Source organism: Diabrotica virgifera, chromosome 9, assembly GCF_917563875.1.
Source record: "Diabrotica virgifera virgifera chromosome 9, PGI_DIABVI_V3a".
Lineage (NCBI taxonomy): Eukaryota > Metazoa > Arthropoda > Insecta > Coleoptera > Chrysomelidae > Diabrotica > Diabrotica virgifera.
The window spans coordinates 24,582,912-24,600,154 of NC_065451.1; the positions used below are offsets into that span (position 1 = coordinate 24,582,912).

A 17,243-nucleotide genomic window follows, 5' to 3' on the forward strand; every position below is an offset into this window, starting at 1 on the left:
CACGTGCATCGCGAATTCCATGGAAGGAGTCCAGAATTGAGTCACCCATTGGATCTACAAGTTTACCATATCCTAAACATCACCGATTTCCAGGTAAGCGATATTGTGCAAAGCTTGTGGAAACATAATTTTTAAATTCTATTTTTTTTACAACTCAGTTTTCATATTTCCTGCAGTTTTCATAACATTTTGAAACATTTCGGTCCTTCGCAGCCATATTTTGAGCCTTTTTTCTATTTATTTTACATAATATAAGCTTATTTTGCGTCATTTTTAAACCTTGTAAGCTTCTATAAACGACAAACGTTATAGGCTTTTTATTAACAGTCACTTTTTTGTAACTTTTAAAAACTTTACAATACGATACCTAAAGTAAATTCTCGCACATATTTTTGAATCGAGAAATTGAACGGTACATCGCTTTCTAGTTTTTGCTTTTCCAAACCTGTCGCTAATTATTATTATCGGTTAATTTGATGGGTTCACGTTAATTAGGTTTTCTTGTTTATTTTTATGTCGATTTTGATAAATAAAGTTACTTGCTGTTGTTCGCTTATTTATAACAAAACAATTATTATTTCAATTACGTTTATTATTTAAACCACTTGTGTCTTCGATTAATAAATTTTTTATTCGCTATTTAGAATACAAATCAATCACATTTAAGTAAATTTTATTAGAATATTAATTTGTTAAATTAACTTTCTAACATGTCTGATAAATTAACAAAAGCCAATTTAAAGCGAACTACTGCTTTTAAACGATTACAAGAAACTTACGAGTGTGGTCTTAAAGTTTCGAATGATGAGTCTTTAAAGCCTGAATTTCTTGTTAGAGCCAATGCTATTGATGGCACTTATAATGAATTTCAAAGTAATCATAACACTGTTATTTCATTAATCAATGATGATGAATTTTCTTCCTGTGATGAGATGAGATTAAATGCTGATAAAGCCTTTTATGGAGTTTTATCACTAAAACATGATTTTTTGTTGAATGATTCATCTTCTCAAGCGGCAAACATGTCTACTGTAGATAATTCTAATTCTTCTAACCGTAGAAGTGTCGTAAACCTTCCAAAGCTTTCCTTGATGCGTTTCGAAGGTTCTTATAAAGATTTTCCTACTTATTTTGATGTCTTTAACAGTCTAATCCACAATAATCCTGACATATCTAATGTTGAAAAGTTTCAGTATCTGCTTACTTCTTTGGGTAATGAACCCCTAGCTTTAATCAAAGGCATTCCTCTTACTGAGGGCAATTATACTGTAGTATACGAAAAGCTGGAAAAAAGATATAAAAATACACGTATCTTAGCTAGCCACTATTATAATGAAATTTTTAATGCTCCCTCAATTTCAAAGGCAAATTCTTTTGAACTAAGAAAATTATTAAGTGTCTTTTCAGAAAATGTTGCTGCTCTCAGGGTAATGAAGTTGCCTGTAGATCATTGGGATTTTTTGCTATTTAACATGCTTCTTAATAAATTAGATTCAAAAACCAGAACCAATTTTGAACTGGAACATAGCCTTAGCCAGGAATTGCCAACTTATAGGCAATTAATGTCGTTTTTAGATAGACAATGCATCGCACTGGAGTCTGTTCAGTATATTGCTTCGTCATCTCACAATCCAAAGGTGAACAATAAAAAACACGTATCTAGTTTTCTGGTGGAATCCAGCCCTAATTCAGTTGAGCAGTCTAAGTGCATCTTATGTTCTTCGCCTCATGCCTTATATAAGTGCAGAATATTTCTTTATAAATCCCCTCAAGAGAGGTTTTCTATTGCTAAACAACACAAACTTTGCGTTAATTGTTTAGTTTCGCCACACTCTATGAGGAATTGTGTGTCATCTCATAAATGTCGTGTTTGCAAATTCCCCCATCATACAACATTGCACTTTGATAAAAAATCAAACGATACAGCTTCTGAGCAGAATTCAAACGTTCAGGTTACTTCTTCCAACCCCTCTGTTGGTCCGTCAGTGGGTTGCAACCCGTCTACTAGTTCTTCGATTACCAATACCCTTGTAAATACTTACATCAATTCTGACTGTATTACAAGCACCTTATCACTTCCTCAATCAACTATTTTATTGTCAACCTGTGAAGCGGAAGTAAAGGATATTCGAGGTAACTTTACCACAATACGAATTCTTCTTGATACAGGTTCTATGGCGAATTTTATTTCTGAATCTTGTGTTCAACGTCTTGGCCTTTCAAAAAGAAATTTTTCGATTCCTGTTGAAGGTCTCAATGGAATATCATTGGCTGCAAACAGTGGTATAGTGCAGTGCACAATGAAACCGTGTGGACAAATCGATCCAACATTTTCATTTGAAGCCATTGTTCTTCCTAAAGTATGTTCAAATCAGCCAAAATTCCTAATTAATCCTTCTGAGTTGACACATCTTCAAACTTTAAAATTGGCAGATCCTAAGTTCCACATACCTGGTCCTATAGACATGTTAGTTGGTGCAGAACTCACTCCGTTTATTTTAAAATCGGGTAGAATTTTTGGAAATCCAAATCAACCAGTGGCATTAGAAACTGTTTTTGGATACGTTCTTCAAGGTAAAGTAAATTGCCTCCCTAATGATTCTTCTATAAATACTCTTGTTAATTGTCATATGTCTCTTGAAACAAATATCGACACGCAATTAAGAAAAATTTGGGAGCTTGAGGAGATTTCTAAATCCTTACCTTTATCCTCTGAAGATAAAAAATGTGAAGAAATATATAAGTCTTTAACTGTTAGAGATTCTACAGGTCGATTTTTTGTCCCGTTACCTTTTCGTCAAGAAAAACCTAAATTCCTTGATACTTATTCTCAAGCCCATCGACGTTTTTCGATGCTTGAAAATCGTTTTAGAAAAAATCCTGATTTACGCACAAAATATTGTGATTTTATGCAAGATTATTTAAATAAGGGTCACATGTCTCTCGTTCCTACAGAGCATAACCATTCTCCTTCGGCCTATTATATCGCCCATCATGCTATATTTAAGGAACAAATTTCCGAATTCGAGATTGTATCTAAAATAAGGGTAGTCTTTGATGCAAGTTTGCGTGACATAAACGGTGTATCTCTAAATGACACCTTACTTGTAGGTCCAAAGCTTCAGAAGGACATTGCTAGTCTTTTACTTAGATTTCGATTGTATGCCTATGTATTTGTTTGCGACATTAAGCAAATGCACAGACAAATTAATGTGATTGCCGACTATTGGGACTATCAACGTATTCTATGGCGTTTCTCCCTATCCGAACCTCTTCAGGAGTATCATTTACGCACTGTGACATATGGTATATCTTCTTCACCATATTTGGCATTACGTACCTTGTATGAACTCGCAGCTTCTGAAGAAAATAATTATCCTCATGTAGCTAAACCTTTAAGAACTCAATTTTATATGGACGATGGTTTACTGGGAGCTAATGATATTCCCTCAGCCTTGACTCTTCAATTTGACTTAATCGCAGTTATGAAAAGAGGAGGTTTTGAACTTGGAAAATGGGCTAGTAATCACCCTGATCTAATTACTCATCTTTCTGCTTCCGATTGTCAGAACTCATCTTATAGTTTTGATAAGAACGAACCTTCATTCATCAAACTGTTGGGATTAAAATGGGATCAGTCATCAGACATATTTTCCTATTCCTATGTCCCTTTTGATCGCTCTTGTACAAAGAGACACATTTTGTCTGAAATTAGTAGGATTTTTGATCCTCTCGGATTTATTTCACCCTGTCTTCTGTTTGCAAAACGTCTGCTACAAAGATTGTGGGAGCTCAATGTCCCTTGGGATGAAATCTTATCCGACGAGATTACCGAAATTTGGACAAAATTCAAAACGGAATTACCAAATCTCGCTGATATTAAAATTGCTCGTTATTTGGGTTCTGAAGCCATATCTCGCGTCGAGTTACATGGCTTTTGTGACGCCTCTCAAGTAGGTTATGCTAGTGTTGTTTACTTTCGAATTGAAGAAACCACTGGTAATATCAAAACCTTTTTGGTTAGCGCTAAGTGCAAGGTTGCTCCATTAAAGACCCAGTCTATTGCTCGTTTGGAGCTTTTGGCAGCAGTTCTTCTGGCTAACTTAATTAATTTTGTTCAAAGAAGTTATGAGGGCTTCATAATGTTTGACGCTGTATATGCGTGGTCAGATTCTATGATAACTTTGGCTTGGTTGTCTTCTTCACCAAGTCGATGGAAGACTTTTATAGCTAACAGAGTAAGTCATATACAAGAAACTGTCCCTAATTCTAGTTGGCATCATGTGGCGTCTTCACAGAATCCTGCCGATTATGCAAGTCGTGGTCAAAGTCCGCTTCAACTTCTAAATACTTCTATGTGGTGGTCAGGCCCTCCTTTTCTTTCTATGCCTAGAACCACTTGGCCCTGTCAGCCTGCAACTGAATCTTACTCTGATTTATCAATAGAGATCCAAAAGGAGGAAAAACAAGTTGCACTTGCGGTGACAGTTAATAGTGACAATTTTCTATTTAATTTACTTAACCGATTGTCTTCTTTGCTTAAAATTCAAAGAATTTTAGCTTATGTTATAAGGTTTATAAAAAATTCTAGGTCTAAACAAAGACTCAACGAAAACAAAATCCTTACTCCTCAGGAAATAAATTCTTCACTTATACCGATCATTCGATATGTTCAGCTGGATGTTTTTTCTGATATTTTTCTTAAGATTAATCAAAATCAGTTACTGTCAAAACCTTTTCGTAAATTGGCCCCATTTGTGGACCCAGATGGTTTACTTAGAGTTGGTGGTCGGCTTAAAAGATCTTCTTTTAGTTATGACATTAAACATCCTATCCTTTTGCCCAAAACACACAGACTGACGGAATTGATAATAGAATCAGTTCACAGCTCATATTTTCATCCTGGTTTAAAGACTTTGCAATACTTGTTGCTTCAACAATATTGGATCTTATCCCCTAAAGCAGCAATTTATAAATGTTTATCTAGATGTATTACATGTTTTCGTTCTAAACCCAAGTCATATAATCCGTATATGGCTGATTTACCCTCGTTCCGCGTTTCTCAGTTAAAGGCATTCTCATCAGTTTGCATTGATTTCGCTGGTCCATTTTCGCTTTTGATGAGCAAACACAGAGGAGCAAAAACTTTTAAGGGTTATGTCTGTTTATTTGTTTGTACCGCTACTAAGGCCATTCATTTGGAGGCCACATCTGATCTTAGTTCAGAGTCATTCTTAGCAGCTTTTAGACGTTTCATTGCCCGAAGGGGTAGGTGCAATCATATTGTAAGTGATCAGGGCACTAATTTTAAGGGTGCTAATAATCAATTAATAGAACTTGCTCAAATTACAGCACAAAAATTAGACATTTCTTGGAATTTTAATCCTCCCGCTTCTCCGCATTTGAATGGATTGGCCGAGGCTGGCGTCAAGTCATTTAAATCATATTTTTACCGAGTTATGGGAAATCAAATTTTAACCTTTGAAGAATTCTATACAGTTCTAACACAAGTCGAGGCTATTCTAAATTCTCGTCCCTTGTGTCCCATTAGCTCAGATCCTAGTGATCTGCAGCCACTTACGCCTGGACATTTTCTGATTTTCGAATCGTTAAATAATCCGATTCCTGAACCCAATTTAGAGCATTTAAGTCTTAACAAACTAAGTCGTTGGCAGCTACTGCAACGTATCCAAAGCGATTTCTGGAAACGTTGGTCTTTAGAGTATATTAACACTCTTCAACAAAGACACAAGCGGACTAAACTGTCTCCTCCGGTTTCTAAAGGAGATCTGGTAGTTATTAAGAATGAGCAGCAAGCTCCTTTGCAATGGAAACTTGGTCGTATTGTTAACGTATTTCCGGGACAGGATGATGTAATTCGCGTTGTCGAAGTCAAAACTTCTCGCGGCACGACGAAACGACCGGTGGTCAAGATTTGTCCTCTTCCAGGCAATTAGGCAATGTAACTGCCTTTTTTAATTAAGTTTAATTGAGTTTAACTTTAGTTTTATTTTTTTTCTTTCTCTCTTACTTTGAAAACATTCGTTTTGGCCGGGTGAATGTTCGGGAATCCTTATTTCTTTATTTTAATATTGCTATGATTCTACTATTTATTTATTTTCGGGTAGAATAAGCTTTAGACAATTTAATTATATTTAGTTATTTTGGTATGCCCCCTGTAAAATGACGCGGAATAACCTTCTTAATGTCAATTTTTAAAATTATCCACAAGCTCAAAGCTTATCGCTTTCGGTACGCATGTATAAAACTGGATATGCGTTAAGTACTTTAAGGACAAGGTACCACTACTGTGATTTCGCTTCAAGCTTTCAACGAAAAAGGTACTCCCTTTCGTGATCTTGACGGTACCGTCCCGCGTTCCACGTGCATCGCGAATTCCATGGAAGGAGTCCAGAATTGAGTCACCCATTGGATCTACAAGTTTACCATATCCTAAACATCACCGATTTCCAGGTAAGCGATATTGTGCAAAGCTTGTGGAAACATAATTTTTAAATTCTATTTTTTTTACAACTCAGTTTTCATATTTCCTGCAGTTTTCATAACATTTTGAAACACTATATTTTAGATTTTAAAATTTAGCTGCATAGTAATTGCAAACTGACTTAAAAAAGTCTAATTTAGTAATGTTTTGATGAACGTAATATTCATTTAGCCTATTTTCAATAAAATCAACTTTTCTTTTTGCCGTTTTATCAAGTTTTGGTTCGAATCTATGTGCAGTTCTAATTTTCACATATACTTCTGCTTGAAAATTTAACAAAATATCTGTAAATTTAAATATGTACTTACTTACTTACTTACTAGCCAACGCCCACCCTTGGCATGTTAGCCATTTGGCAGCGCGCTGACCAGTATATGACCAGAATATGTCAGGATGTGATTTATAAAAACATTCATTAAATTTCGAGTGAAATTATTCACATGCGTTTGTAGTAAATATAAAACATGATGAATTTGAAGCTCACATGTAAGGTGGAAATGTTGAATCTTCCGTTAAATAATTATTATCAACAATGTTATCACAAAATTTTAAAACTCTGTCATCTTCTGGCATAATATTAAAAAGTTCATCAGGAAAAAAGTTACCAACATCATTTAGATCTAAATAAGGAATGCCGAAAAACAATTTTAAATATTTTCCAATAACAGTTTGATTTTTGAAGTTATACTTCTTTAGGCGCGATTGAGAGTAAAATTTCATAATACTGCGCGCATGCGCACACAGACAATATGGCGTTTAGTTGCTGAATCTGTCAAGTTATGTATAAATATATCAGTGCAAGAAAAGGTATGAAAAGAATATATTAGTGTTTTTAGTAAATATATTTATTATAAATTTTGTGTCTTTGGATTTTTCTTCCTCGGGAGTAAGATGAGTAGGTATGATTAAAACATTTTATTGTATATTTATTATACTTGTCTGTTTGTTACCGTGAATTATCATTAGGTACGTCCGAACCGATACAGACACAGTCCTCACAGCGCACTTGGTACAGCATTCGGCCAGAGATCGAGAGGTCTTGAGGAGTCCGGAGCAATCCTATACTTTTTTTTATTTTTTTGAAAGTGGTAAACACAAAATTAGTTTGTTGTTTAAAAAAATTAAAACAAACTGTTTAAAGTATATTTATTTTTAAGAAATCATATAATAGAAGTGTAACTTCTTACGTGCGTTCAAAGTACACACACACACACACACATTATTTTTTTTTTATATTTCGAGGACAAACCTAAATTTTGAATTTTTCTGTACCAATTTTTTGTTAAAAGAAATTTGCAACAAAAAATAATACTGTCGGGCTACACTAACTTGGCTGCATTTTGAATAGCTATTTCAAAATCAGAAATTAGGTATTCGCTTCGGTTTAAAATTTAAATTCAAATCTGTACATATTGTTATTAATGTATCAAAAGTACTGTACGATTGCTGTGATTTATTTAGTAACAAACAAAATACTAGAGGAACATAAAAACCATTTTTGTAGCCATGTATAGTAAACATCTGACAAAAATATTTAGAACAGTATTGAAAAGTTCCATCTACATACAAAGAATCTACATTACACAAAAAGAAAAGATTTGTGAAACAACTAAAAATTGCGGAATTATTTTTTTTTTCGTAGATGATAAAAAGTTTTCACCTTTATTTGTTTTTAAATTTAAATTTACTAACACTTGTAGAACTTCTTCCTGTGACTTGGGCAATTGTGGTGTGGATTTACGTCTTGCAGCATAGATATTTCTTCGAACGCAATATCTTTCGTCGTCAGCGGTAAATTACTGAAATTTTCCTTCCTCAATTCCTTGTGGACAATCTTTAAAGGTCTTTCACATATATCTTCTACAGCTTTCCTTTTTGTAGAATTACTAAAAATTTATCGGTCAACGTGAATATCTGTCGCATGATTATGCTCCACCGATGCTTTTTCAAGAATAACGTAATTTTCATCACCTTCCTTTGTGTACACTTTTTGTTGACGCCCTTTTTTGATGCATCGCCATCTAACTTTTCCATCTTTGGAGACATGAGCCTTTGAATATTTATATTCATTAATTATTAATAAAAGTTCTCCCTTTTGACTAAACATAGTCGTTGGATTCGCCACTTAAAAGTTAAACACTAACTAACAAAACGGACACTATACCGTAATACTTGCAACTGAAGTGAATAACTGAAAATATTTATATTCTTACTTTTAACTATAATTAAATTTGGAATTTCCGGTCATTAAGACTTAATCTCCAACTTTCTCGGCGATGGGGCAGCAGGTACTTGGGATTAATGGGCCCAGGTAGTTCGTGGGGCAGTTAGAGAACGCCGGGAGTCAGACAGGGTGGTGAATCGAGTCCATTATTGTTTATGAGCGTGATGGACGAAGCAATAAAAGCTTGCTGGCCAAAAACAAGAAAATATATTGCAGGATACAGAAACATGCAAGTAGTCAACGTAAAAGCATGCGTATTTGCAGATGATATAGTGCTTATTGCCAAAACAGAAAAAGAGCTTCAAAAGAACATGACAATGTAGACAGAAGAATTAAAAGCATACAACTTAAGAGTAAACACCGAGAAAACTAAAGTGACGGTAGTAACAAAAACAATACAAAAATAAACATTAACTTTGAAGGAAATAGAATCGAACAGATAGAAGTATCGAAGTACTTAGGGATAAGTTTGAATAATAAAGCGACACAAGAAGACGAGATTGGTGCCAGAATAAACTCGGAACTAGAATATATCATGGACTATACAAAATCTTCTTGAACAGAAAAGGAATAACAACAAAAACGAAAATGATCGTATACCAAACAGTGTGCCAACCTCTATTATCCTACGGGGCATAAAACTGGGCAATCGACGAAAAACAAACAAAGCGACTGCAATCAATTGAAATGAAATAATTGAGGAAAGTGCTGGGTGTTAGAACAACAGACAGAAGAAGAAACGAAGACATTAAACAAGAACTAGGAACAAAATCACTAAAGGCTAAAGCAGAAGAAAAGAAACTGAAATGATGAGGACAAATGATCAGAATGAACGAAACTAGACAGGTAAAGAAGATATGGGAAGCGAGAAAAATAGGGAAAAACCGTAGAGGACGACCAAAAAAACTTGGAACAGTAGCATAAACGACATTCTCGAAGAAAGAGGGAAGATATGGAGTGAGGCGAAGGAACTAGCTAGAGACAGAAAAAAATGGTGTACATTTGTAGAAAAAAATTTAAGAGAGCTTGTACACCTCGACACCTACGGGTATAAGAGGTTTTTGATTATGTATGTATGTATGTATGATACTCTAAAACAAAATAACTTTGCTGCACATTATGCGGTGTCTAAACTAATTCTTTTTACTAACTCACGATTGCGTCCCAAGTGTGCGATACATACACTAAGACTTTTTTCACAATTATCCGGGAGATGGTACTCTAACAAATTAAATGCGACGTCCATACTAGGTGGAGTCTAGATTCTTACTTATAACACAAATGCGCGAAAGTTGTAACTCTAACACTAACAAATGCTGCGTCCAGACTCAATGGAATCTAAATGCATACTATGACTGAATTTAATTTTTAACTGCCACGTCTATCGGCTTATCCTTATACCGAGGAAAATAACTATGAGAAAAGCTAGTTTAATGCTGTAACAGGAAAAAACCCTTATAACTGGGAATAAAGAAGAAAAAAAGATTGTGTTTGACCTGTTTAATACTGAAGTTATTGTATTCAATAATTGTAAGTAGTAATCCCATTTATTACATTCCATATACATGATTATACTTTCAAATGCTATTAACATTTCAATCGATTCACATTAAGCAATTTCCATATGAAATCTACATATAAATAATAAATACATAAACCAATTGAACTCTGTCACCAGCATAATGATTATAAAGCATGTTTTGAAAGTATTTGGTCTGCATTTTATATCAAAGACATTTTATATTTCAAAATACCTGCTTGAAATTATTTAAAAAGGTTCTAAAACTGTTTTCTTGTAGTATGTCTAAGTTAAATATATTTATATGTGTCTAAGCCAAAATTCATATTCTGATGTTGCGGGGGTGTTTGCTTTAAGTTATTTAAGAGCTTTTCTTATGGTCGATGTATGAGTTTTCTCAGATGGAGCTCGAGAGTTCTCAATTATTCTATTGGCTATCTTATTTGGCTCAATTGTTGATTTGTTTAAGTGTTGTGCTCTGCTTGCTTCGCCCAGTTTGCGGATCAGTCCTCAAGCTTTCCGACTGGAACAGGAGAAATCAATATGTTCTACGGTAGACTTCCATTTTTTAAGTTTGGTTGAATCCAGTGACTTCAGTAAGTTGTCACCAATTTCGGGATCTTCTGATTTCAAAAATTCGTCATATAATTTTTGGCTTTCTTCCGTCCAGCCTGGGATGCACTCCTTTCGGAAACCTCGGGAGATATGTTTTTGGGCGATAGAGATAACCATTCCTAAAAACGCTTTGGGTCAATGAAGCGAATGTAGGTGTCCAGCTCTTTGGTGTATTGGGGCCAATTTGCTTGGCTAAAATTCCAACGGTGTCTCGGCGTGGATTCAACGATAGGAATTTGTATGCCTATTTCGATTATGACAGGTCGATGGTGGCTGCGGGGGAAACTAGGGGGTACAGTTCGGAAACTTGGGAGTGGTTGCAACTGTGAGTTACTCGAAACCCAGCATAGATCGGGGTTGTAGCCTTTGCGCCATCTTCTAGAAAAGAAAGTAGTTTTATCTTTTAGACTATGGGTAAGGTGAATATCGTTTTCTTCGGCCCACTCCAGGAGTTTCTCCCCATTTTCATCATTGTTTTCATACCCATTTGTTATGGTGACTGTTAAAGTTCGAAATGTAAACTGTAGGTTGGTTGTCCACAGCTTGGATTACATTTATTGGCCATTTAGTTAATGGGGGTTTGTATATGTTTTTTATGGTTACGCCATTCATTTCTGTAGAGATTATGGATACACTATTTTCGCAGCAGCAGTCCGTCACCCTGAAATTTTGTGTACTGTTATGCACGTAAGTTGCAGTGCCGTAAACATTGCTGTAAGTGGCTCCAATCATGCTATATCCCGGAATTTTACCCCTTTTAAGAAGCTCGGTTTCTGATGGTGCGTGAGTTTCTTGAATGGCTATGACGTCAACGTCGCCGAGACACCGTTGGAATTTTAACAAATCAAATTGACCCGAATACAGCAAAGAGCTGGTTTCGCTTCATTGACCCAAATGCCAAAAATTATCGGCGTTTTTTGGGGATGGTTATCTCTATCGCCCTAATACATATCTCCCGAGGTTTCCAAAAGGAGTGCATCCCAGGCTGGGCGAAAGAAAGCCAAAAATTATATGACATTTTTTGTTTTAACCCGAACTGGACCAAGACCCCGAAATTGGTGACAACTAACTAAAGTCACTGGATTCAACTAAACTTATTAAATGGAAGTCTACCGTAGAACATATTGATTTCTCTTGTTTCAGTGGGAAGGCATGGGGGACTGATCCGCAAATTGGGCGAATCAAGCAGAGCACAACACTTAAAAAAATCAACAATTGAGCCAAATAAGATAGCCAATAGAATAATTGAGAACTCTCGAGCTCCATCTGAGAAAACTCATACATCGACCATAAGAAAAGCTCTTAAACAACTTAAAGCAAATACCCCCGCAACATCAGAATACTCACGTGCCTTCTCATTGGATGAAATAAACGAAGCGCTTTTATAATCCACACTGGTACAAAAACACGACAGTGGCTCAAAAAATTATTTAGCGACATTGTGACTATAGCTGTGCTACCCCCAGAATCCAAAAGAACAAAATTATCGCAATCCAGAAGCCTGGCAAAGACAACAAGCTGCCTGAAAGGTACCGTCCTATCGCCTTACTCAGCTGCTGTGATAAATTACTAGAACGACTCTTATATAACCGTATATGTAACACCATTGAGGACGCTGGCTGTATCAATTGAGCAAGCTGAATTTAGAAGAGGACGCATCTGCTGTGACCAAGTGCTGTCCTTAACTACATTCATCGAAACTGGCTTTAAAAGACGTGAAAAATCTGCTATAACATTTATAGACCTTTCGGCTGCCTATGACACAGTGTGGAGAGAGGGCCTTATTTACAAGTTGATGAAAATCATAACCTGCCTCAAAACTTGTCAGCTTATAAACAATCTGCTAACTAACAGGCTGTTTCAGGTATATACAGTGCTAGTCAAAAGTCCGTACCCCCCCTCGTATCTTTTGAACGGTTATACCTATAATAGTGAAATTTGGAGGGAGGAAATAAACGGACGTAAGCTTCTTAACTAGTCATGACAGGTGACATAATTATGACAGATGACTTTACAGCGCCACTGTGACAGATAATTTTAAATGGGACCTTATGGCAAGTGATACCTCGTTTGAAAGGAATTGAAAATACCTATTCATTTATACTAATTTTGTTTGAGTTTAAGCTAATTTTGATGAAAAAATGAAATAAATATAAAATTGTAGTTCGCATTTAATTAATAAAAATTCAAAATTCCGCCTGTGATTACTTGTCAAAAGGGTTGAAGTTGACGTAAAAACTACTAGAAATTTGAAAAACGTCAAATTTTTTGACAAAGAAACCATAGGCGGACATTTGAATTTTTGTTAATTAAATGAGAAACTACAATATTATATTTATTTAATTTATTCACCAAAATAAAAATCCACCTACACCCAAAAAAATTAGTATGGCTGAATAGGTATTTTAAATACCTTTCAAACGAGGTATCTCAGCCATAAGGTCCCATTTAAAACTATCGGTCACAGTGGCTCTGTAACGTCATCTGTCACTATTACGTCACCTGTCATGACTAGTTAAGAAGCGTACGTCCGTTTATTTCCTCCCTCCAAATCTCACTTTTTTAGGTATAACCGTTCAAAAGATAAGAGGGGGGGTACGGACTTTTGACTAGCACTGTATAAATAATGCACGGAGTAACGTTAGAAAACTTAACAACGGCTTACCTCAAGGATCAGTGCTAGCTCCTTTATTATTTAACCTTTATACGATAGATATACCTAAAACAAAATCGAGAAAATTCACGTATGCTGACGACCTGGCCATTGGCTTCCAAGATAATAGTAAAGAAGCTGGAGAACGAACTCTAAGCGAGGACCTCACTACAATAAGTAACTAAACCTGTCTCGTTCACCTGTCGAATCAACTTGCGGGCGATACTCTCAATGTAAGTCTAAATGATACAGACATCATATATAACAGAGACCTAGGGACCCTCCCATTTTGTTATATCTAATAAAGGAATAATCTATGCCAAATCTTAACACTCTAGAACATATGGAAGGCAGTGCTCAACAACATTTAGTTTTCATAAATTTCCGTAAAACACTTAAGTTTAGAAAATGTTTGTTTGTTTGTTTTTCAGGATTCAGAAGTTAACAAAGTTGTTGATCTCTTTATTCATCATCATATGGGGCTCGAAAATCCGTTGTAGACCTTGGGCTGCTCACAAAGAAGTCGCCACTCCTATCGATTTCTGGCATCTTCCCTCCATCTTCTGAGCCCTAGAATTTTTAAGTCTTCTTCAACATCATCAATCTATCTTCTTCGTGGTCGTCCTCTACTTCTTTTACCCTCTGGTTTTGAAAATGTTAATCTATTAGTGTATTCGTGGTCTGACATCCTAGCAATGTGTCCAACCCATATAAGTCTCTACACTTTAACGAATTTCACAATATCTGGATCGGTGTATAACTGATACAGTTCAAAGTTGTATCTTCGACGCCATAGCCCATTTTCATTTACTGTCCCAAAAATCTTTCTAAGAATTTTTCTCTCAAAAATGCGATCTCTTTATTACAGTTGATATTAAACATTTTCAGCAGTTTTAACATGAGGGTACTGGAGTGGAAAGGATTTATAAAACATCAAATATTTGTTACTTTCGAGTATTTAACATGATATTTGGACATGATCCTGCGGAATTACCGCTTTCAAGAAGTTCTGTAAAAAGGGAACGAGAAGCAGAAAGACAGAATTTTTCAACAGAGATTAAATCAAACTTAGACATCAAAGAACCAATTGTTGTTCATTGGGACAGCAAAATCCTGCCCGACATTTTAGGTTCACAAAAGGTAGATTAGACTACCAGTGCTAGTTTCCTATGGAAACTACGGGGGTGCCAAAATTTGCTAGTGGAACACGTTTGAACACTGGAGATGCAGTACTTAAAAATCTTAAAACATGGGATCTCGATGATAAAGTCATTGGTATGGGCTTTGACACAACAGCCGTCAATACTGGTCTTAAGAGTGGTGCATGCACTTTCCTTGAATATAAGCTGAATAAAGAACTTCTATGGTTGCCTTGTCGCCATAACATAATGGAAAACATTTTAAGCAAATATTTGCATTTGGAACCTTCAAGCATGAATTCCCCCCCCCCCCCCCGGAGAAGCTGAGTTAAAAAACAGTGCCATCGAGTCCTTGTTACATCATCTTAGTAAGAGAGACCAGCCTCGAGATTACTACTTCGAACTTATTGAACTGACGCTGTTGGTGTTAAGACAACCAATAGAAAAAAATCACTGGAGAACACCTGGGCCTATACATCACGCTCGGTGGATGGCTAAGCTTATTTATGCATATAATTTGTACCTTTTCCTAGATCAAGGAGTTTACCATCTCACAAACAAGGAGAAAGAAAACTTAGACAGATTTATCCGTTTCGGTGCACTTTTGTATGTGAAAAACTGTGTTGAGGCTTCAATCAGCGCCAATTCAGCTTCCAACGACCTAATTTTTTGGAAAGAGGCTGGGAAATACAGTGTCATTGATGAAGATATAGCTAAAACTATCAAAAAAGACTTGCAACCACATTTTTGGTATCTATCAGACGAAATGGGCGGGTTATCACTTTTTTCCAATAAAGTGAGCCTTGAAAACAAAGTGAGCATAGTGAATAAGATGTCTGTCCCGGTACCGCCAAGGATGATTAGAGGAAATGCTGATTTCCTAAGCTGATGAATGTGAATTGACAGATTTTGCTAATAGTAGAACAATGTTGTTGTTTACTAAGCTAAACATTACGCAAAGCTTTTTAAACAAGCACCCAAGTGAATGGGAACAGGACCCAAAGTTTAAAGAGCAAAAAATAAAGTAAATAAAATCAAAGTGGTCAATGACATCGTAGAAAGAGGTGTAAAACTATTTCAAGATTTTAACAAACTCACAACAAATGATGAGAAAGAAAAACAGCTGTTACTGCAGATTGTAGAGGCTAATCGAAAACAAGTCGCGACTGAGCCAACAAAGAAGGCCGTTCTAGAAAGTCTACAGAAACCATCCATTTCCAAAGACAAAATTTAAAGAGTTCATTTTTGTTATGGTCTTCACTATAAAATGTAGTTATTTTAAACATGGATTCCAATGTAAAATAAACAAATAAATTAAGTTTTTGCATCCTAACACGTCTTGTAATTTTTTCAAAAATCGATAAAAATATTCCCGTTTTCATTATTTAAACAGTATTGAGGATTGCCTTCCAAGTGACTTATGGCTTTCATATTTTGGCTCCTTACTTCTTTTATCAATTAGAAAAGAATTGGGGGGTCCCTTGGATTTTACATTCAACTGGAGTTTTTCACATAAGATCTTGAACCACCCTAATGTACACTTACCAATCCATCAAGACATACCAGACATCTCAAAAGATCACCAGCGACTGAGATCTAGAAATATCCCAATCAGATCTGCCCGAAAAATTGGTGATTCCTATGATATACAGAGCAAATGGTCCACAAGATGGATGCCAACAATAGCAGCAGACTCTATTCAGATATCCACCCCAACTCAGGGTTTCATCGGATCAAATCTGCCCCGGTCCACCTGGGCGAGGCTTAATCGCATACGTACCGGACATGGTAAATGTGCTGATTCTCTGTTCAAATGGGGTAGTGCGGAAAGTCCACAGTGCGATTGCGGATCACCTAGACGTCCTAGACAGACCATAAGCCATTGTGTTTCAGACTACCTATGTAAATCGTGCCTACCGTGGAAACCTACAGGACTTTGTGGAATGCTCCCCAGAAGCAATTGAATGGCTATGTAACTTGGACATTAATATTTAGGTTTATTCATTATATTTTAGTGTGTGAATAATATATTATATTTGTGTGTTTATCGTACTGTGAAAGTCCATAGGCTAAATAAATAAAAGTACACTAATAATTGTGACTTAATCCAATATAAACATAACACTTAAATAATTAGACATAGACATGCCACAATAAAGCAATTTTAGAACCTTGTTTTGTTTTTGTCATTTGTTTTGTTTAGAGAGGCTTCATATTTTCCTGTCTTTCTTATATTACTGTTTGTTTTCTTCTACGTATTTTTTCAACTTAAAATTAAAATTGAAAAACAAAACCGTTATTCAACTTCATAAATTAAAATACTCTTTGTTAAAACTTGAAAGAATACTTACAGTAACAATCAAGAATAATTGGAATAACTAACTTTGTCAAAGTTACAGAAACAGTGCATTAAGTATATTCTGAGAGACTAATAAAAGTCGAATGCACAGTTTCCTGAAGAGACTTTTGAATACAATTGTAAAATACCAAATTGAAGATTTCCTGATTGTACGTTCTTCCCGTGGTTTTCACTAAAATGTTTCCCTTTCAGAATGCTTTGTGTTTAAAGTAAGAATTGAGTATTTTTT

At 35.6% G+C, this 17,243-nt stretch overlaps 1 protein-coding gene across 2 annotated transcripts in view; it reads left to right on the plus strand.

Annotated features, from left to right (window-relative positions):
* LOC114324319 (uncharacterized) overlaps window positions 1-17,243 on the plus strand; it is a 903,318-nt gene that overhangs the window by 694,681 nt on the left and 191,394 nt on the right. Inside the window, exon 1 of one of the 2 annotated variants that reach the window (XM_050661073.1) lies at window positions 102-6,474. The exons of the other annotated variant lie outside the window; for it this stretch is intronic. Coding sequence (XP_050517030.1) covers window positions 711-5,957 — 5,247 coding nt within the window. The 5' untranslated portion in view covers window positions 102-710 and the 3' untranslated portion in view covers window positions 5,958-6,474. Of the gene's footprint in view, window positions 1-101; window positions 6,475-17,243 lie in introns of those variants that run through there. 2 annotated transcript variants of the gene reach the window in all.